Genomic DNA, 20,974 nt, shown 5'->3' with positions numbered 1-20,974 from the left:
ATTCAGCTTCAGTAACTGTCACATGTAAATTTTAACTTGGTTGTTAAATTACCTGAGTGATAAAAGTGCAAAAAGAACCTGTGACCAGATTCTATACCAGGGACTAAAAGCAAAGTAAGATTTTTCAATTAAAGTGAACAAATAAGGTATGTTAGGAAGAAGAGAAAGAAACTCTTTTTGAAAAAGCGTATTTTTAAAAAAATTTATTTGGTGTTAATTATGTTGTTGAAAGTGTTGTTAGCAGAATGTTAAAAGCTTTATGCCTCTCTGAAGAACAGGTCATTATGCAAGTACAAGTCAACTCAACCTATACTTGTGCAAAATTGCAGCCGCTCTTGTGAATGCTCTGAACTGGTGCCCATGCGTATCTGACTATTCCTATAGCCTCCTCCTTCCCCAGTTCAAGAAACCATTGAGACAGGTGCCATGCAGAAGCGGACAGCCTGAACTGCTATGGCAGTAACAACTTACTCCTGGATGTCCTCTTCCCTATTGTTACGGCAGTAGGAGAAGGCACCTTCCTGAGCAGCGGGGCTCATTTGGCATGGCCAGAAGAAGCCTTTGCTGAAATCCAAGAGCATAAACTCCTCAGCCCATAGCCCATGACCAGAAAGCCCTTGCAGCCTGCCAAGTCAACCTACTTGATGAGCTCTTAGCAGCCCTCTTTCCCAAAGGAATGGACTATAGGCTAGACCGACATGCAAAGCAACGTGAGAAAAGTTAGTTTATTAAATGGACAACGTGGAATTTCATCATGACAATGATTTTACCTCATATAACCACTCATGCAAGTTTCTACATCAGGTACACTGCAAGAAGACCCACAAAGGTCCTATATATTGAATTAAGTTGCAACATGTGAGAAAGCTTCCAGGTCCTATAGGTAAGAATGGAATCAATGAACAACCACAATATACTGATTATGCATTCATGCTCCACCAAAAGTCCATTTCATTCCAAGTGACACAAGGTATTAAGGGGCTAGATGCAGCATCTGTGCCCAGCTGCCAAGGAGAAGGAAAAAAAGGTTGCACTTGTTCTCAAACAACTAACAACTCTCAAACCACTCTGACACTACAGACAGCAATAAAATGAGCTTGTAAGAAAAACATAAACACCTGGAAGATAGAGAAAAACAAAGAAGGCAGAAAGCTGAGGTAGGATTTAATAGACATGAAATGATTTTTCATGTTGCTTCTTAAATAATAAAGAATTGGAATTCCATCTGGGGAATGAGAGGATGAACACATTTAGTATCTTTTTTTTAATATCCTGTGTTAAATTTATGTTCAAAGAGTATCCTATAGCAGTTTCACATCTTTCTCCAGAGCATAGTATCTAAGAACCTTGCCATTAAGCATGCAGAAAAATTAAAATAACAAAGTGTATGCCAATACACTGCTATGTCCCAGTTCTTCACCTTAGCCTAAAAAGTTGATCAGCACACTCAGTATTTGAGCAAGACTTTAAGTTGGGTAGCAGTCAGCAAGAAGTCTCAAAATGGAAAAGACTGACGCTAGTGGAACAGCAATAGAAACAATGAGAAATGGTGCACTGCTAAACCAGACCCCTTGTCCAAATGTTCAAGGAATTTGAACGTGGCTCTTTGTTTATTTTTGTGTTTAATCAGGAGTTACAGTCAATCTTTACGTAACAGCAGCTGGCATCCAACATAGTTCCTTTTTCCATTTTCCTATTTGCAAAAAACAGACTAAATCTTGCATACACAGCAGTTACCATTGGCTGAAATATTTTCTCAAACACAGATCAGCTTATTTTTTATGTATATCAGTAAGAGTTACCACCTCTACACATATAGAATACCTGGCCATCCGTGCCAAATTTCATGACAGTGACTATAAACAAGAGATTTTTTTTTTTTTCAGGCCCATCTGGACTTATGGGAGTAGCAACTCATTGACATGAAGAAAAAAATAAGTAAGCATTTTATTTTAGTTTAGATTATCATTGTTGTTTACTCTGATTCCATGCATGCAGAAGACCTCAAATTGTAGAAACACAAGTTCTAATGTTAAAACTTTGTCTCACCAAACTTTTACATTAGATTCAGATAATAAGCTTAGTGCAAAACCACAGGAATCACAAACTTTTTTTCAGAACAGCTTTGATGCCAAAAGACTAAATGCACCTTAAGAACATGCTCTGCCCTGTATAGTGGAATCCCTGAATTTTTACTTCCTAAACTTCCCCTCAAAACAAAAGCGCCACATTTATCATAAGCACCTTAAGATTCTTAAAATGAAGATTTTCTACATGTTGATAGAATCTTTCAGAGAAAGACTAAATCAAAATCTGTATGAAGTTTAACAAAGCCAAGTACAAGGTCCTGCACCTGGGAGGACATAAACGAAGAGCCCAGCGCAGGCTAGGATCTGTGTGGCAGGGGAGCAGCCTTGCCAAAAGAGACCAGGGGGTCCTGGTGGACAACAAGCTGAACATGAGTCAGCAGTGAGCCACTGCAGCAACGAAGGCAAATCGGACCCTGGGCTGCATCCGCAGGGGCCTTACTAGCAGAGGCGTGATCATCCCACTCCACTCAGCACTCGTCAGGCTGCACCTGGAGTACTGTGACCAGTTCTGGACCCCACAATTCAAGAAAGATGTGGACAGACTGGAGAGGTCCAAAGGAGGGCCACAAAGATGATCAAAGGGCTGGAGAACCTGCACCTGCCCTGCGAGGAAAGACTGAAGGAGTTAGGTCTCTTCTGCCTGGAGAAGAGGAGGCTCAGGGGGGATCTCATCACAGCTTTCCAGTACTTAAAGGGCAGCTACAAAGAGGACGGAGGCTCTCTCTTCACAAGGAGCCACGTGGAGGGGACAAGGGGCAATGGGTACAAGTTGCACTGGGATAGATTTCACCTGGACATAAGAAAGACATTTACAGTGAGAACAATTAATCACTGGAACAACCTCCCCAGGGATATGGTTGAGTCCCAATCACTGGAGGTTTAAGATGCAACTGGACAGGGTGCTAGATAATCTCACATAGGTTCCCTTTCCCACAAAAGGTTGGACCAGATGATCTTTGGAGGTCCCTTCCAACCCGGGCTGTTCTACAGTTCTGTGTTCGATGACTCCCTGAAATCAGATCAAGAACTACGTTCAAAGCAGGAAAAGCAAGTGGCACTGAAAAAACACTATAACTTATTTTGCTCAGTTTTGTTCTTAGGTTAGCAGAGATTTGCAAAAATCAGATTTACTAGTTTTAAAATCTTGAAAGACATGTCTCAGATGAAACTGAATGCACTCTAACTTGTTTCCAATGCAAAACCTGTTTTGACAAATTTACTTCCCTGATTCTTCTATATTCTGGGTAGTTTTATTAATTAATCAAATCATATTGCGCATTCTAATAGAAAAATCAAATTCCATTAAAATGGGATTTACACAGACAAGAAGAAATATATCTATAAACAAAAACACAACATCCACCAGTTAACAGAGAACATAACAGATACCTGAAATAAATATACAATAAATCAAGAAATACCTTAAAAAAACATAAAGAAATTACATGCAGAAAAAATTCTAACAGAGAGACTTAAAGCTCCTGACATTGCTCATAACTACAAGAAATTAAAGATTCAGAAAGGAGACCAGCTGGAAGCATGTCATAAGATGTTTTCCAGAACTTACTAGCCAGTGTTAGTATCTTTATAGGCCAAGGAAGGCTGGGGACCTGAAAATCATAGTAACGTTGGTTAGCTAGAATCTGGAGCTTATCCAAGCCAACCTCCCATTTGAAGTAGGCCTACCCACAACAAGGTCAGGTCAGCCATGGTGCTGTTCAGCTAAACCTGTCACGAAAACCTTAAAAAATGGAGACGTCAAAATCTCTTGGGGAGACCTTCTCCAGTCCCACACTACCATTCTAGAGAAAAACCTCTTCTACTAGATTCCTGTGTGTTTTGACCACTGAGCTTCACTCATGTTAAACAAACAAGAAACTTTACAGTTCAGATTATCCTCATTTGTAGCCAGATGTGTTTTAACAGTTTTCACAAGTTTATAAATTCTTTTGTTTTCTGTACCAAAAAAGAGACACAACATAAAGCCATTATTTAGATCACAAATTAAATTCTATTTAGAAATTATCCCTTAAATCAATTTAGTTGAGACTGTAATCTGACACGTTATAAACCGTCAGAGGATCTACTTTTTGTCAACCAAGCAGAAGAAAACAGTACACTCATTAGGAACCACCTTTTTGACTCAAAACCTAACATCTTCCTTCTTTGCATATTGATTTTCCTCCAGTACAAATCACTCTTCCTTCCTCAGACCGTCTGCATGGGTAATAGGGCAGAAGGGCAGACATGAAATTACTTACAGTCTACTAAATTCTCTCTCCCTGCTGCTAAAACCTGGCCTACACATCTGGGCCTCCAAACACTCCATAACATTTACTGCAGGACTCTGGAGAGGCTCCTGTATGTTGTTATTCTGAAGGCCGTCAGTGGTGACCTCAGTTACTTTAAGTCATGAGCATTATTCTTCACACTTAGGGCACTAAAAGTCCTTTTGGGTGGTAGAAGAAAATTTGGTACTACCAGATGACACATAGAATATATTTACTAGGAAAGTCACAAAACAAAAATAATGAATTTTCCATCACAATCTATATGTACACATTTAAGAGAAAAAACACAGCAATCAAGGAGACAATAACCAGCTGATCATACTCCAAATGCACACTTACAAATATGCACTGTTTGCAATAATAAAATATTCTGAAATTCTCTAACTGAAATCATGAATCAGTAAGATTAATACTTTCTGTTTTGCTACAAGCTGGTTCTTTACAAAGTCATTAGGTTTACTCCAGGGTATTACCATATCACATTACAGCAGCCCTGGGGACAAGGCAGGACTGCTTATCTTGGCATGGAGGAAGCCAGTGGGGTGTCCGTTTTAGCTATGGGTGTGGCATAAACACCAAGGCAGAAGTGTTGTTGTGGTCCTCCCAGATCTCTACATATCATAGCTGCTGACCATTTCTTGCTGGAAACTGCTATTGCTTTTAGTGATCACACACATGTATGCACTGCAAGATTTTATATAGTTGCTGATTTTATAGTATTTAAGGACAGGCCCATCAAAAACTGAGATCTTTCCCTTAAGGAAAGGGAAAACTTGCACCGTGATATTGTGTAAAAAAATCAGATATCCAAGGTAAACACATATCTTATGATTTCTATCCTTTAAAATCTGCTAGTATAAAAACACTAAATGAAACAGAATGAAAAGTTTTACATTGTGTTAAGCAGAAGACTCATTGGTGCACCTATTGTTGTGGGATAGCTAGCCTTCCCTTTGAGCTGCATGACAAAAGCCCATACAGCCAAGATCCCCAAGTACATACTTCATTTCTGGGGGACCTGGGGAGGGGGGCTGGGCTCTGGGTATGGTTTATAGAGAAGAGATGACAACAATTTCCCAGGTCCCCTGTGCTCCATCAGCAGAGAGCTGGGCAGAGGGGGGTCCGCATGTGGTCTGTGCGGCTGGTGCCACCAATTACCGGTGCAATCACTGTGAGGTGGTGCTGGCTTGCTTCCTCCCACTCCTGTGGACTCAGCTTCCTCAGTGATCACGCCCCAGAACAGACCCATTGCTGAAAACATGCCGTGGCCCAGATGGGAGCTACATTCAACTGTTCACCAACTGCACGTCTCACGGGCCTCAAGCCATCCTCATTACAAACAATCCTCTCTTTGTTAGCCAGAATAACAGCAAGCTGGGATACTAAGGACAGTGAAGAGCAGGGGGAAGCAAAGAAGGAGGAGGGGAACATGATGCATACACACACTGCTGTGTGGTGTTAGCAATGAAGGTCTACTAGCTCTGGCTCAGTTTCAGCCCCACAGCATTAGGAAAAAATTATTCTCCAAAAGGGTTGTCAAGTATTGGAACAGGCTGCCCAGGGAAGTGGTTGAGTCCCCATCCCTCCTCCCAGGTATTTAAAAGGCATGTAAATGTGGTGCTTAGGGATGTGGTTTAGTGTTGGACTTGGCAGTGCTAGGTTAACGGTTGGACTCGATGATCTTAAAGGCCTTTTCCAACCTAAACGAGTCTATGAGTCTACGATTCTCAGGGCCCTCCCTCACACATGAGATTTGGGGAATACTTATGTGTTGAAGAGTGCAGAGCTCACCATGGTTATGCAAGTTCAAAGACTTCTGTTCCCAATTCTTGCCAGGCTGGAGATGATTCACAGCTAAGGTAGCTCACATGTCTCTGCCTATAGTCCAACTGAGCGGTAAAGTGAATAAACTACCAGTAGGTAATAAAATTTTGCCAGTGCTGGTGGGGAGCACCCCCTGTGAACGTAGCAGATATCTAACAGAGACCAGGCCTATGCCTGTAGCACACAGGCAGGAATACCCTTTGCAAAAAAACAGTTCGTGTCTTTCACCCACAGCCAGAGAAGGCAACCAGCCACGCAGCGTGGCATCCTGCGCGGCGGGCCGAGTGAACCCTGCTCCCTCGTCGCACCCAGCGCCCCGCGCTTGGGCACTGAACATGGTGCCGGGGTTTGGCAGGGAAGCCAGCCTCCTCCGGCACAACCAGGGCTGCAAGCCGGCCCTGGCTCTCCCTTGCCAGGAGAAGGGCAGCATCCAGACCAGACGCGAGCTTTTCCAGGCTGCGACAACCCCTGTCCCCTCCCTCCTACAACAGGGAGGGCCCATAAACTGCTGCTTTTGAGGCAGCCCGCGGCCGGGCACAGGGAGGAGCACAGGGACCGGGGGCTGACCCTCCCCTGCACCCCGAGCCGGGCGCGGCCCAGGCCGCCGCCGCTGCCGGGCCCCCTCCCGCTCCCGCCCGCAGGGCACGGCTCGGCTTGGGCGGCCGCCCACTCCCCGGAGGTCACAGCTGCCCTGCGCCCGCCAAAAACGAACCCCTCAGGCGACCCCCTGCCCAGCCCCAAATCCCCCCCCCGGCCCCCGTTACCCCCACGCCTTCGCGGGGAGAAGCGGGACCAGGGCCGCTGCCCGTCCCCGCCCGGGCCGGGAGCGCACCTGTAGTTGTAGCCGCTGAAGCGCTGGCTCTCCCGCAGCAGGGCCCGGTACAACCGCAGCACCTGGGCCCGGCTGGACGCTGCCATGTTGCCGACACCAGGCGGATGCTGCCGCGGCGAGGCCCCTTTCCCCGCCCGCAGCGCCCGGGGCCGCGCCGGCCCCCGGAGCCGCCTCCCGCCGCCCGCGTCGGCCTCTCTCGGCGGCGGGCGGGCGGGCGGGCAGGGGCGGGGGCAGCCGCGGCGGCGGGCAGGAGCGGCAGCGCACGGCCTGGCGGTGAGTGGCGGCGCGGCCCGCGGAGCGGAGGGACGGCGGCCGCGGCTCGGCCTGGGCCCACGCAAGGCCCGGGGGCGGAGCGGGAGCGAGCCCGAGGCCTGAGCGCCGCGGGAGGAAAGGCTCTTCCCCGGGCGAGGCAGCCCCGAGGGGCGGCCGGCGGCGTTTCTGCGCGGCGGGCCCGGCCCCGGTGCCAGGCCCGGCCCTGTCCGGCGGCACGGGTGCGGCAGCTCCGCCGGGCCTCCCTCCCTTCGCCCCCGCCGCCAGGTTACTGCTCAAGCCTCGGCCTGCCCTGAAGCGCCGCCGCCGCCTCCCCGCTCAGGGCTCCGGCCGGAGCGGCTGCGAACGGCCCAGCGCTGGCAGGGCGCGGGGGGAAGGCCTAAGCCATAAGGGGAACCAGAGTTCAGATACATTGGTCGCTGCTAGTAGTGTGGTTGCGTGCACTTGTACTTGTTTTGTTGGTGTGTTGCGTGGGGAGGTGGGTGTTAGCAAGGTGGGATTGGTGTAGAGCCTGGAAATGAGCAACGGGTGATGCGTGTTCGGCGACTGCATTGAAATCGCTGTGTAAGTTTGCAGTGAATGATCGTCTGTGCTGGCGTACTAGGGCCTGATATGCTGCACTGATGTGTGAGTCGTTCCTCTTAGTATCCTGTTTTATGTTGAAATCTGTTATTTAAAATAGCTTAACCTGTGTAGTTGTAGTTCAGGTGCTGTTTAAGTTAAGTAGTGAGAGTCTCTGATGGGTGCTAGCAAGGATTTCCTACCTCTGTGTGTTTATTTTCAATGTAAACCCTCCATTTACTTACTGTTTTTCTTGCTTTTTCCATAGCCCTGAGAAATAACCGCATGGGTTTTATCAGTGCCTTCCTCTAAGGTTCCCCATTTGCACGGCTTTTCAGAAAGCCGAGTAACTGTGTTGACCTTCGGGTGAATTTAACACACAGGCCTGCATGTGTTTGAAACTGGCCTTGAAGAGGGCGGTACCCAAGCATGAATCAGTGTATGCAATGCCCACATATTGTACCTTCCACAGAACAGCATGTTACCTGAACCATTTAAAAAGTAGGTTTATTTGCCTGTTTATTTGCTAAATCTTGGTCTTTACTCTTCTTTGCTGTGAGGCTGGGGCTCTTTTTCTACTTGAGCACTTCTTTTATTGTTTGTGCCAGAGGCATCCTGATCCTTTTGTTGCTGGAAACAGCACATACCTAGCATCCTCTTCTGCTGAAAGTTTTGCTACTGCAGGATAAACTTGACATGCTTACAGGTATGATGCCCCAGCTGTATTTAATACTGACTTTTAAATATTATCAATAATATGATTTATTTATAATCATTACAGGGTTCCTACTTTCTCCAAGGCATGTTTTGTGTATAGTAGATGTCTATATATGTTCTGCACCTCTCTGGCAAAAGTGCTTCAATTACTGCCACTGATTGAACTCATATTTTATTGTATGTGCACTGGGAGTATTATTACTTATGTCAGTTGTACATCTGATGCAATTTACAATTTATTTCATAGAACTAAAATAGTTCTATGCAGCTGGATGTAAATAGTACAGACACACATGGATTTATCTCAAATTCATCTTTACAAGGACGCTATTTTTTAGCAGCCCTTTTAGGCTTCTGGAAACTGGGATTTACCATACATAGCAAACTTCTTAGATATGCTCTTTATCAAAACCTGTCGTGGTTTAGCCCCAGCCAGCAACTAAGCACCACGCAGCTGCTCGCTCACTCCCCCTACCCCGATGGGATGGGGGAGAGAATCAGAGGAGTAAGAGTGAGAAACACTCCTGGGTTGAGATAAGAACAGTTTAATAATTGAAATAAAGTAAAATAGTAATGATAATAATAACAATATAATAATAATAATAATAATAATAATGATACACGAAGCAAGTGATGCACAATGCAATTGCTCACCACCCGCCGACCGATACCCAGACAGTTCCCGAGCAGCGATCGCTGCCCCCCGGCCAGCTCCCCCCAGTTTATATACTGAGCATGATGTCATATGGTATGGAACAGCCCTTTGGTCAGTTTGGATCAACTATTCTGGCTGTGCCCCCCTCCCAGCTTCTTGTGCACCTGGCAGAGCATGGGAAGCTGCAAAGTCCTTGACTAGCATGAGCAGTACTCAGCAACAACTGAAACACCAGTGTGTTATCAACATTCTTCTCCTATTAAATCCAAAAGACAGCACTATGCCTGCTACTAGGAAGAAAATTAACTCTATCCCAGCCAAAACCAGGACAAAACCAAAATTAGAAACATTAGAGGAAATGTTGCATTTTTGTATAAAAATGTATGCAACTGAGACTCACTGGTAAGCATCATGCTTCTGAGGCCTTCCCTTGTGAGTTACAAAACAATGTGTTTTGGGCTCTCTTTTGGCATTCAGGAAACACAAACAGAAAAATGTCAGCCAAGCATGTTCTTTAGTTGCCTGTGGGACCAAATGCTCCTTTTAGCCCAAGCCATGTTGTTGACACAGATTGCCATGCCAGAAGTGGAGTCTGCCTGAGGTGCTGGTGCTCCCCCATCTTTGCAGCTGTTGGTGGCCGGGGTGCTTAATATGTGTTAAAGCAGAACTCTTGCTTTGTGTCTGCAGATTTATCATCTTCCCTTAAAGCAGCAGTGGCAACCCTGCCCTTTGTTTCGATCATGGGCTTCAGACCGCTTAAAAGATACGGGTCCGTCATGTACAGAGCAAAACCCAGCTTTGAGAGTTTGGCAAAGTTATGTGAAATCATGCTGTAAATGAGTGTGGCAGTTATTCCATCTAAGTTTACAACAGCCTTCTTTGTTATTGTGAGAAATAAAGTTTTGATGCTACGGTCTCCAGCTCTAAAAGATGAGAGGGTAATTGGGAAAAAAAGCAAAATACATTAAGTAAATTTTGTTTATAAGAATACAATTGATTTAATACTTTTGAAGTAATTATAAATGTTTTTGAAATAGTCTCAGGTGCTCATCCTGTTCCTGAATCTCCCTGACAGTTTTTGTGGTTTGTTTTTTTTAATTATTATTTTTATTATTTTTTTAAGAGAACCATGTTTTTCTCTTAAAGAAGCATGGAAACCTGATATGTTTAGAATAAGCAATAAGCACATGCAAACTACTATCAGATACAAAGTAAACATACCAAAGGAAAAAAGATTTTCCTCTTGTCTCCCTTTCCTGGCTTAACCTTCATTACACTCAAGGAGGGAAGAACAATTTTTTGCAGAAACCTATCATCTTTGTGCAGTTGGATTGGTGCTGTTGAATGGAAAAATGAATTATTCTCTTATGTATCTTATTATTGCGTTTTCTTGGAAGCAACAGATTATGGTCTCAGAAGTTCTGTCATTCTGCACTAAGTGGGCATTGTCTCTGCTGTGACTGGGGTACATGTGTTTCTGCTAGCCACCTGTGTATGTGCATCACTGCAAGCCTGCAGAGAATTTGAAGGACAGACACAGCCCAGGTGACCACTGTTGTGTCCTGTGACACTGGAGCCTAGGTATGGGGAAACAGTAATGATCACTTCATTAACTGCCTCCTTATTCCCTAGGGGGAATTCACACCTGAATTTAATCTAGACAGCAAGCCAGGACCAATCAAGACATGGGCAGATGTTTTTTTTTTTTTTTTTTAGCCCCAGACTTCTCTGGTTTAAAACTCAGTGCTGTTTTATTGTTTCATTTTATGGGGATGGGGCTAGAGATATGTTTTTCTTAATTGCAGTGATACATGTAATCATTGTTGAAGGGGGTTGGTGGGTGTTCATTTGTATGGAAGTCTTTGCTTTTGGCATTTGGTCTGAGGAAGGAAGGTGGCCTGTGCCTTGTTTTTCTGCATCTCTTGAGATAAATAAGCACTTTGAGAATGAGATAATTGTATCAGTATCTGGAATAGTTCCTAATATTTTAAATATGTAGCTGCTAAAAAAAACAAAGGGCAGGGGGAATTTGGCTGAAATACCTGCAGAGACTGTGGACTGGTGTGAAAGGAAACAGCTGTTATATTTTCTGGTACATATTGGATGTTTTGTCGTATGTTGCCAAATTGTTTCTTGTGGTACACTATTTCAGCTTTATGACATGGCACTCAACACTTCAAGAGAACATGTGCTTTCCTGGTACACTGCTCCTGTTCATTATTTTTCTTTGGGGTCACAATGATAATTGATTGTTGTGATGATATCTCTTTTAATTACTGTGTTTCAGTTTGTGAAAATGTGCTAACTTTTCCCTGCTGCTGCTGTGGTGTGCTTTCTTTCTCTTCCTTGCTCTTAGTTCTTGATGGACAGTGTTGTGCACAGTGAGATCCTACTCAGTGTAGAGTAGGACCTTTAAAATAAGGACTATAAGTCATGAGAATTTTGGGATTTCAGTCACAAATGTAACAAACTATAGTTTGCCCTACAGTGAGTAAGATTTCCACAGTATCAAAAGGAGGCCTTGAATAACTACTTTTTAAAAAAATATGTATTCATTTGGTTGCCCTGTAGAAAATAACATTTTAGTCAGAAGGAGAAACTTCCATGTTCCAAATTCAGCTATGCTCCTAAATTATTTGTGCATTTGGGAAGAAAAAAATGGGACAAAATTCTTAGTCACTTTTTGTGAGGTACCCCATTTCTTTCCAAACAGAATTGCAGAACGTTGTGTATTGTTTAAAGTAAGACTGTAAGAATAGTAATAATAGGGGGGAAAAAAACCCTGAAACCAGTAGTGGGTTTTCTGTTATAGTACTTGGTTGTGTAAGGAAATACCCGTGTTTTGTTTAAGAGCAACTGAGAATCTCTTTGTAGCCACCCCTGTATCTTCTTTGCTGACTTGTGATTTCCAGTTTGCCAGGTTAGTTACAAATGGTACTGCCAGCCTTTTTGTAAAGATCGTGATTGCATCTCGGATGTCTTGCTAGAGCAAAGTTTGTTCTTCTCTTTGAGTTTATTTTTGTCATATATGAATGCTTGTGTGAATATGTATAAAAGCGTGTGTGAATATGTATAAAAGCATGCGCATAGTCATGTGGTGGTAGTAGAGGTGAAGGTCATGCTGTTCATCCCAGATTCTCCTTGCTGCAGTGTTGGAGATTTGTGCACAGCTAACACAATGCTGTGAGTTTTTTTTCTGGTTACCCAGTCCCATGTCCCAGGTATGGGAAATGAAAGACAACCTGCTGTTTGCATGCATCCCGGTTCTTTTCCTGCTCCCTGCATTGTGGGCATGGGCCCTCTTGTCAGATGATACTAGGGGGCTAGCTCCGCTCAAGTCATGGGCTATCGTTTAAGTTCTTCCCTGCGAATCCACTTCTCTAAGCATTTTCTTATAAATACTTCCTGTGTGATTATTTTCTGGAAGCAATTCCTAGTGTGAAGTATCAGTGGGGTAGAAGTATCGTGTTGCGATAAGGTAGAGTGGAGCTGATGTAAGAAAACATGTTATCCAAGGTAAAATAAAAGTGGAAAGTTCTAGTGTAATATGTTGAAAAGTTGTTATTGGGGAAAGGTGTGACCTCTGAGAATGGGATATGTGGAAGACACTAATTTTTTTTTTTTTTTTTTTTTTTTTTTTTTTTTAGGGAAAGAAAGGTTAAGCAAAACTGTGGTCTACAATGGATGTGTAAAGCAGCAAGGATTAAGTGGCTTGTAAGTAGGCTATCTGTTTAGTTTTCTGACTGTGTGATGAGGGGAGGGGGAATATGACTTTCCACTTGTTGTGGTTTAACCCGGCAGGCAGCTAAACACCACACAGCTGTTTGCTTACTCTCCCCCTCCCCAGTGGGATGGGGGAGAGAATCGGGGGCAGGAAGTAAAATTCGTGGGTTGAGATAAAGACAGTTTAATAGGACAGAAAAGGAAGGGAAAATAATAATAATAATGGTATACAAGATAAGTGATGCACAATACAACTGCTCACTGCCCACTGACCGGTGCCTAGCCAGCCCCCGAGCAGTGATTGCTGCCCGCCAGCCAACTCCGCCCAGTTCATATACTGAGCAGGATGTCGTATGGTATGGAATAGCCCTTTGGTCAGTTTGGGTCAGCTGTCCTGGCTGTGCCCCCTCCCAGCTTCTTGTGCACCTGGCAGAGCATGGGAAGCTGAAAAGTCCTTGACTAGCATAAGCAGTACTTAACACACTGATGTTTTAGTTGTTGCTATCAACATTATTCTCCAACTAAATCCAGAACACAGCACTGTGTCAGTTACTAGGAAGAAAATTAACTCTATCCCAGCCGAAACCAGGATAGTATCCACCCCTTATTCTATACCATCTACGTCATGCTCAGGTCTCTACCCTTTCCAATACATTCCAATTACCACCACCACTTTTCCTGTCTTTTGATGTATACACACAGATGTCATTCCCTTAGTCTGTGGGCCATCCCTCTAAAATGTGCATTGAGTTCATTCAGTCCATGACTTTGGGCTCCATCTGTCATAACAGTCCTTCAGGGCAGGAGAGATGGTGTGTGGTGTTGGATTGTTGCATGCTGAAGCCAGTTCTGGTTCCATCACTGCTGCACTCTGCTTGGTTTTGTTAAAGTACATTCTTCATTAATCTGGGTGATTCTTACTGTAATACTGCTGATGTGGCATATAGCAACCATAAAAGTGATGCCATACAGTATTATGTAGCAATTAACATCATACAAGTCATTGGCTTTTTTCACCCAAAATCGACTTCCCTTGAGGTATGCACTGGACTTCCCCATCCTTCTGCATCACCCACCAAGTACCCCCAGGTCCTTGAGTAAAAGCAATCCCATGGATGGGTTTGCCTTTGCCCAAGGCAGGAATAACACAGGCTGCCTTCCCCAGCATGTTTTTTATGTGCACTACAGGAACTTTATCCCCCTTTACAGTATGTAAAAGTATTGATTGGGCAGGGCCTGCTTGATTGGGAGATCCCCTAGTGTTGACTAACCAGGTGGCTTTTGCTAAATGTGTACCCCAATGTTTGGATGTCCCACCACCCATTGCTCTCAGGGTAGTCTTTAACAGTCCCTTGTGTTGTTCGATTTTCCCAGAGGCTGGTGCATGATAGGGGATGTGATATACTCACTCAATGCCATGCTCTTTGGCCCAGGTGTCTATGAGGTTGTTTTGGAAATGAGTCCCGTTGTCTGACTCAATTCTTTCTGGGGTGCCATGTCGCCACCGGACTTGCTTTTCAAGGCCCAGGATGGTGTTCCAGGTGGTGTCATGGGGCACGGGATATGTTTCCAGCCATGCAGTGGTTGCTTCCACCATGGTGAGCACATGGCAGTTGCCTTGGCAGGTTTGTGGGAGTGTGATCTAATCAATCTGCCAGGCCTCCCCATATTTATATTTTAGCCATCATTCACTATACCAGAGAGGCTTTAACTGCTTGGCTTGCTTGATCGCAGCGCATGTTTCACATTCATGAATAACCTGTGCGATAGTGATAGTGTCCATGGTCAAGTCAATCATGAGCCCATCTATATGTTGCATCTCTTCCTTGATGGCCTGAGGTGTCATGGGCCCACTGAGTTAAAAATAAATCACCCTTATGTTGCCAGTCCAGATCCACTTGCGCCACTTCAATCAACCTGCTGGTTGTTTTGATGTGCTTCAGTGGCCCAGCTCTTGGATACGTGAGCATCTACGTGACATACTTTTACAACCAGGTTCTCTACCCAGGCAGCAATACGTTGCCACAATGCATCAGCCCAGGTGGGTTTGCCTTTGCGCTGCCAGTTGCTCTGCTTCCCTTGCTGTAACCACCCCCACAGGGCATTTGCCACCATCCATGAGTCAGTATAGAGATAAAGGACTGGCCACTTTTCTCTTTCAGCAATATCTAAAGCCAGCTGGATTGCTTTCACGTCTGCAAACTGACTTGACTCCCCTTCTCCTTCAGCAGTTTCTGCGACTTGTTGTATAGGACTCCATACAGCAGCTTTCCACCTCTGATGCTTTCCCACAAGACAACAGGACCCATCAGAGAACAGCGTATATGGCTTCTCATTTTCTGGTAGTTTATTATGCAGTGGGGCATCCTCAGCACGTGTCACCTCTTCCTCTGGTGATATTCCAAAATCTTTGCCTTCTGGCCAGTTCATGATCACTTCCAAGATTCCTGGGCAACTGGGGTTTTGGGGTTTCCTATTCGAGCCCTTTGTGTAATCAGTGCAACCCACTTACTCCATGTAGCATCAGTTGCATGACGTGTAGAGGAGACCCTCCCTTTGAATATCCAGCCCAGCACTGGCAGTCAGGGTGTCAGCAGGAGCTGTGCTTCAGTACCAACCACTTCTGAAGCAGCTCGAACCCCTTCATGTGCTGCCAATATCTCTCCTTCAGCTGGAGTATGGCGGGCCTTGGATCCTCTGTGTCCCCAACTCCAAAACCCCAGGGGCCGACCTCGAGTCTCCCCTGGTGCTTTCTGCCAGAGGCTCTAGGTAGGGCCATTCTCCCTGGCTGCAGTGTAGAGCACATTCTTTACATCTTGCCCTGCCTGGACTGGCCCAAGGGCTACTGCATGAACTATCTCCTGTTTAATTTGTTCAAAGGCTTGTCATTGCTCAGGGCCCCATTTGAAATCATTCTTCTTCCAGGTCACTTGATAGAGAGGGCTCACGATCAGACTGTAATTTGGAATATGCATTCTCCAAAAACCCACAACACCTAAGAAAGCTTGTGTTTCCTTTTTGCTAGTTGGTGGGGACATAGCTGTTATTTTGTTGATCACATCCACTGGGATCTGACGACGTCCATCTTGCTATTTTATTCCTAAAAACTGGATCTCCTGTGCAGGTCCCTTGACCTTACTCTGTTTTATGGCAAAACCGGCCTTCAGAAGGATTTGGACTATTTTCTTTCCTTTCTCAAAAACCTCTTCTGCTGTATTGCCCCACACAATGACGTTGTCAATGTATTGCAGGTGTTCCGGAGTCTCACCCTGTTCCAGTGCAGTCTGGATTAGTCCATGGCACATGGTAGGGCTGTGTTTCTACCCCTGGGGCAGTCGATTTCAGGTGTACTGGACACCCCTCCAGGTGAAAGCAAACTGTGGCCTGCACTCTGTTGCCAAAGGGATTTAGAAAAATGCATTAGCGATGTCAATTGTGGCAGACCACTTGGCTGCCTTTGACTACAGTTCGTAGTGAAGTTCTAGCATGTCTGGCACAGCAGCAGTCAGTGATGGCGTGACTTCATTCAGACCACAGTAGTCTACTGTTAGTCTCCACTCCCCATTAGACTTTCACACTGGCCACCTGAGACTGTTAAAGGGTGAGCAAGTCTTGCTGATCACTTCTTGGCTCTCCAGTCAACAAATCAGCTTATGGATGGGAATCAGGGAGTCTCGATTGGTGTGATATTGCAGCTGGTGCACTGTTGTGGTAGCAATGGGCATCTGTTGTTCTTTGACCCTCAGCAATCCCACAAGAGAAGGGTCCTCTGAGAGACCAGGCAAGGTTGACAGCTGTTTAATTTCCTCCATCTCTAAGGCAGCTATACCAAAAGCCCACCAGTACACTTTTGGGTCCTTGAAATACCCTCTCCTGAGGTAGTCTATGCCAAGGATGCACGGAGCATCTGGGCCAGTCACAATGGGGTGCTTTTGCCACTCATTCCCAGTGAGGCTCACTTCAGCCTCCAATATGGTTAGTTGTTGGGATCCCCCTGTCACTCCAGAAATACAGATGGGTTCTGCCCCTTTATAGTTTGATGGCATTAGGGTACACTGTGCACCAGTGTCCACTCGAGCCTTATACTCCTGTGGGTCATGTTCCAGGCCATCGAATCCACACAGTCCAGTAAACCCAGTTGTCCCTTTCCTCCACCTGGCTGGAGGCAGGAACCCTCTAGTTCTGGTCATAGTATTCGTCACTCACTTCTTGTAAGTAAAAATCAGAAGTGCCTTTATTGAGATCAGGGGTAAGACCAGCCCTTCTACTCTGTCTGGGGAACTGCCCACTGGAAACTGGACCAGCAATTTTCCTGGAAGAATCCCCTTCTGTGATTGTTTTTCCTTGCAATTCATATACCCATGCCTCTAGGGTCAAGGTAGATTTTTTCCATCCCACTTGTGCTTTAACCTGGCAGGCAGCTAAACACATCCTCATGTCTTCTCCGTGGTCACGCAGGTAAAATCACAGGGTGCCCTGTGGTGTGTATCTACTATATCGTGTCTCTTGGGTAGAGGGAAGCTTACTGCTAATAGCTGAGATATTGGTCTGTATAGGTGGAGAGTAGGACCTATTCTCTTTGAGTTGCTGGAACTCTTGGGACAGTTTTTCGGACAGTCTTTCAACAGCTGAGACACAGACCTGTACGGAGGAGGAGAGACTTTCTTTGTATTGCTGGAGTTGGCCAGCCAATTCATCCACCATTGGTTCCTCTCTCTTTCCAGATCATTACTGCCAATTAATTTGCATGTGGCAATGGTGTGCTCTGTACAAACTTCTGCCACATGGGTTGTGTGCACCTGACTTCATCTGGATCTTTGGATAACTGCTCATTGTTCAGGTCACTATAAATCACCTCTAGCATGGCTAATTCTCTCAGGTACTGGATACCTCTCTCCATGGTACCTGTCTCCCACTTGCCTGGGTGACATGTAACATCTTCCTTGAAGGGATACCTTTCCTTCACACCTGACACAGGAGTCGTCTCCAGTGACTGAGCATTTGTGCCCCTTTTCCAATCACTTTGTAAATGCCCCCTTCCCTAGAAAGGGATCCCAGCTGCTTGGCTTCCCTGCCCTCTAATTCCAGGCTACTGGCCCTGTTATCCCATCGTCAGAGCAGCCAGGTGATAATGTACTCGCCTGGATGATGACTGAAATCTTTTCACATATCTTGCAGTTCACTTGGGGATAGGGGTCAGGTGGTTACCATCTCATTTATGGGTTCTGCCTCTTCCTCCTCTTCTCGTGATGGCCCTGGTTCATCTTCATCCCTTACTAAACAAGCCGATCTTCTTGTGTATTTCCTCTTGTGTATAGGGGCAACTGATACTGGCACGGATTGGTTGTCTGGTTCAACCGCAGTGCCTGTCACAGGGGTTGGTGTGGCTGCGGTGCCTGTCATGGGGGTTGTTGTCTGGGTGATATTCTTAAATAGTTGTTTAACCCTAAACAAGACCTGAACCACATTCAGGAGACATAGCAGTAGGAGGATGCTGGTTTGAATATCCCAAGGATATTCAAAATTCTCAAGAGCTGTTGTAACTAGCCTGAAGGAGAAAGAGATGGTGAAGGAGTGGGGGAAAATGCCTCCCTTTGTCTCCCCAATAGATCAGTTCTCCAAGGAAAAGAGGTAAAAAGTGTAATTATTAATAGTTTCCAAGAAAGGGCTCCTGAAGTACAGGAATGATGGCAGTGTTGAGTACAATCTTGTGACTGATAATTTTATCATGTCATAAGCCAATGTTACACTGTACAACAAAGCGATACGTTTTAATCCAGCTCCCAGAGGTGATAAACAGCACCACAGGGAATGCATATGGCAATTAAGCTGTTACATAGCACAACTCTGAGAACAAGTACAACAACTCTGAGAGCAAATGAATCAACATTGTGACCAGTGACTATTAAACTAATATAATGAATGCTTATCACAAATTTGTTTTAACATGCTCTGGTCAAATCTGTCATCTCAAACCCTTTGTGCCCCACATTGGGTGCCAAAAAAGACTGTTGTGGTTTAACCTGGCAGGCAGCTAAGCACCACACTGCCATTAGCTCACTCTCCCCCTCCCCAGTGGAATTGGGGAGAGAATCGGGGGGAGGGGGGGGAAGTAAAATTCATGGGTTGGCATAAAGACAGCTTAATAGGACAGAAAAGGAAGGGAAAATAATAATAATAATATACAAAATAAGTGATGCGCAATGCCGTTGCTCACCACCCACTGACCGATACCCAGCCAGTTCCGGAGTAGCAATCACAGCCTCTTGCCCAGCTTCCTGCAGTTTATATACTGAGCATGATGTCATATGGTATGGAATAGCCCTTTGGTGAATTTGGGTCAGCTGTCCTGGCTGTGCCCCCTCCCAGCTTCTTGTGCACCTGGCAGAGCATGGGAAGCTGAAAAGTCCTTGACTAGCATAAGCAGTACTTAGCAACAACTAAACCATCAGTGTGTTATCAGCATTCTTCTCAAACTAAATCCAAAAGACAGCACTATGCCAGCTACTAGGAAGAAAATTAACTCTATCCCAGCTGAAACCAGGACAAATGTGTTTTCATGTTATGTGATGTTATGCATCCATATGACTTTTTGTTCTGGTGGCTTGGACTTTTGGTTCAAAAAAAAAAAAAAAACAAAACCCAAACCCCCAACAGTTTAAATATGAAGCTAAAACAAAGAAATCTAAAGAGAGTATTTCTGGAGCAATGTTTCATTTAAATGAGGAAAACAATATACCCGTATTAGCAAATTGTAGTAATGGTAGAATTTAAGATAACTTAATTTTGCATGGTCCTTGACATTTTTGATCTTTCATCTTGTGTCACTATCAGTTTTATGTCCCCAGACCTCTGGCCAGCATTCATGATAGTGCATTAGGGGCATGTTTCTAAATATATCATGCTTCTGATGCCTTTGTAAGATAAGATGAATTGTCAGTATTTCCTTACATGCCTTCACACTTCTAGACAGAACTTTCTTTTTATTTTTTTCTGTTTCAATTTTTTATATCTGGGGTGACTGTGCCAAAATTTGTCTTTCAGCCAGTTCCTGAAAAGAAGAAACAAAGCACTGACTGAAGCTAACAGGCAAAGGAAGCAGAAGTGAGGAAAGATTATCTCTGCTTGCAGGTAGATAATTACAAATAAATTTAGCTTTCTGAATCTGTCTGACACTAGCACTGCCAGCCTTTTTAGGTAGTAACAAGTTTTCAGTCTTTTTCCATTTTAATTAATAATAATAAAAACATCTTTCTTCATCTTCACCAGCTGTTAAAGACAGGTATGCTAACTAGGTATGCTAACTATCTGACTTCACGTTCTGTATAGAATTCATGTGCTTCCTTACTCCTAATACAAAGAAAATGATGAGACTCGAGTTACAAAGATAAGTAGATAATAATAATAGGTAGATAGGGAGAAGATGGTGATCTTCTGTAGGACAAATTCAGGAGGAGAAATTGTATGGTGTTTATATTGGTGTATGTCCATATCTTTGAATATAATCCCTTTGAAATCTGCCCATCTACATAAGCAATAAGTTGCTGTTCAGTGTGAAAACAGGTGGCAGGATTGGGTTCTCCTTAGTTTACAGACCACTTATAACTGGTGCAAGTTAGAATCCAGCATAGGATGCTCTGGTGAATGGGGAGTAAGCTCAGTGAGATCTTGGGAGAGGCAGTAGTTATGGCCTTACAGATCCTACCGTTAACCTTCTAGTCTGTCATGTTCCTGTCCCTGTAGCAGAATAAGCTAAAGGCAGTGTCTGTCCGTGTTTCTTCATAAAGTTTTGTGTCTTAGCTCAAACTGGGGATAAGGGTGGATTTAGGTGGGGATGCAGACCTGTGAAATGGAGCTGCTAGCTTTCCTATAGGGATGGGTTTAACATTCTGCAGAAAGGCAGGAAAGAGAAATGGGGGAAGAAATAGTTTGAAGGTAGCATTCTGGCAAGATTTACGAGAGTTCATCTGTCTGGAGTCCTGAATTAAGTATCTCCCTGTTCTAGAATTTC

At 44.6% G+C, this 20,974-nt stretch overlaps 1 protein-coding gene and 1 long non-coding RNA gene across 7 annotated transcripts in view; one reads left to right on the top strand and one right to left on the bottom strand.

The window, feature by feature from the left end:
- Window positions 1-7,151, bottom strand: part of LYRM4 (LYR motif containing 4) — a 100,751-nt gene extending 93,600 nt beyond the window's left edge. For all 5 annotated transcript variants that reach the window (XR_012830846.1, XR_012830847.1, XM_075705401.1 and 2 more), the window contains exon 1: window positions 7,038-7,151. Coding sequence is in view for 3 of the 5 variants with exons in the window: in XM_075705401.1 (XP_075561516.1) it covers window positions 7,038-7,123 (86 nt within the window). In the remaining 2 variants the exon portion in view is untranslated. The remainder of the gene's footprint in view (window positions 1-7,037) is intronic.
- A 124-nt stretch (window positions 7,152-7,275) lies between these two features.
- On the top strand, window positions 7,276-20,088 carry LOC142592871 (uncharacterized). 2 transcript variants are annotated; one of them, XR_012830830.1, is made up of 3 exons: window positions 7,276-7,310; window positions 12,888-12,954; window positions 20,008-20,088. It is a non-coding gene; the product is annotated as an uncharacterized LOC142592871 (long non-coding RNA). The 2 variants fall into 2 exon arrangements; XR_012830831.1 differs by lacking the exon at window positions 7,276-7,310 and adding an exon at window positions 10,636-10,821.
- Window positions 20,089-20,974: the final 886 nt, after the last annotated feature.

The sequence above is a fragment of the Pelecanus crispus genome, chromosome 2 (assembly GCF_030463565.1).
Source record: "Pelecanus crispus isolate bPelCri1 chromosome 2, bPelCri1.pri, whole genome shotgun sequence".
Lineage (NCBI taxonomy): Eukaryota > Metazoa > Chordata > Aves > Pelecaniformes > Pelecanidae > Pelecanus > Pelecanus crispus.
Note: the sequence above shows the minus strand (reverse complement) of the source record. Positions and strands in the feature narration are given on the sequence as shown.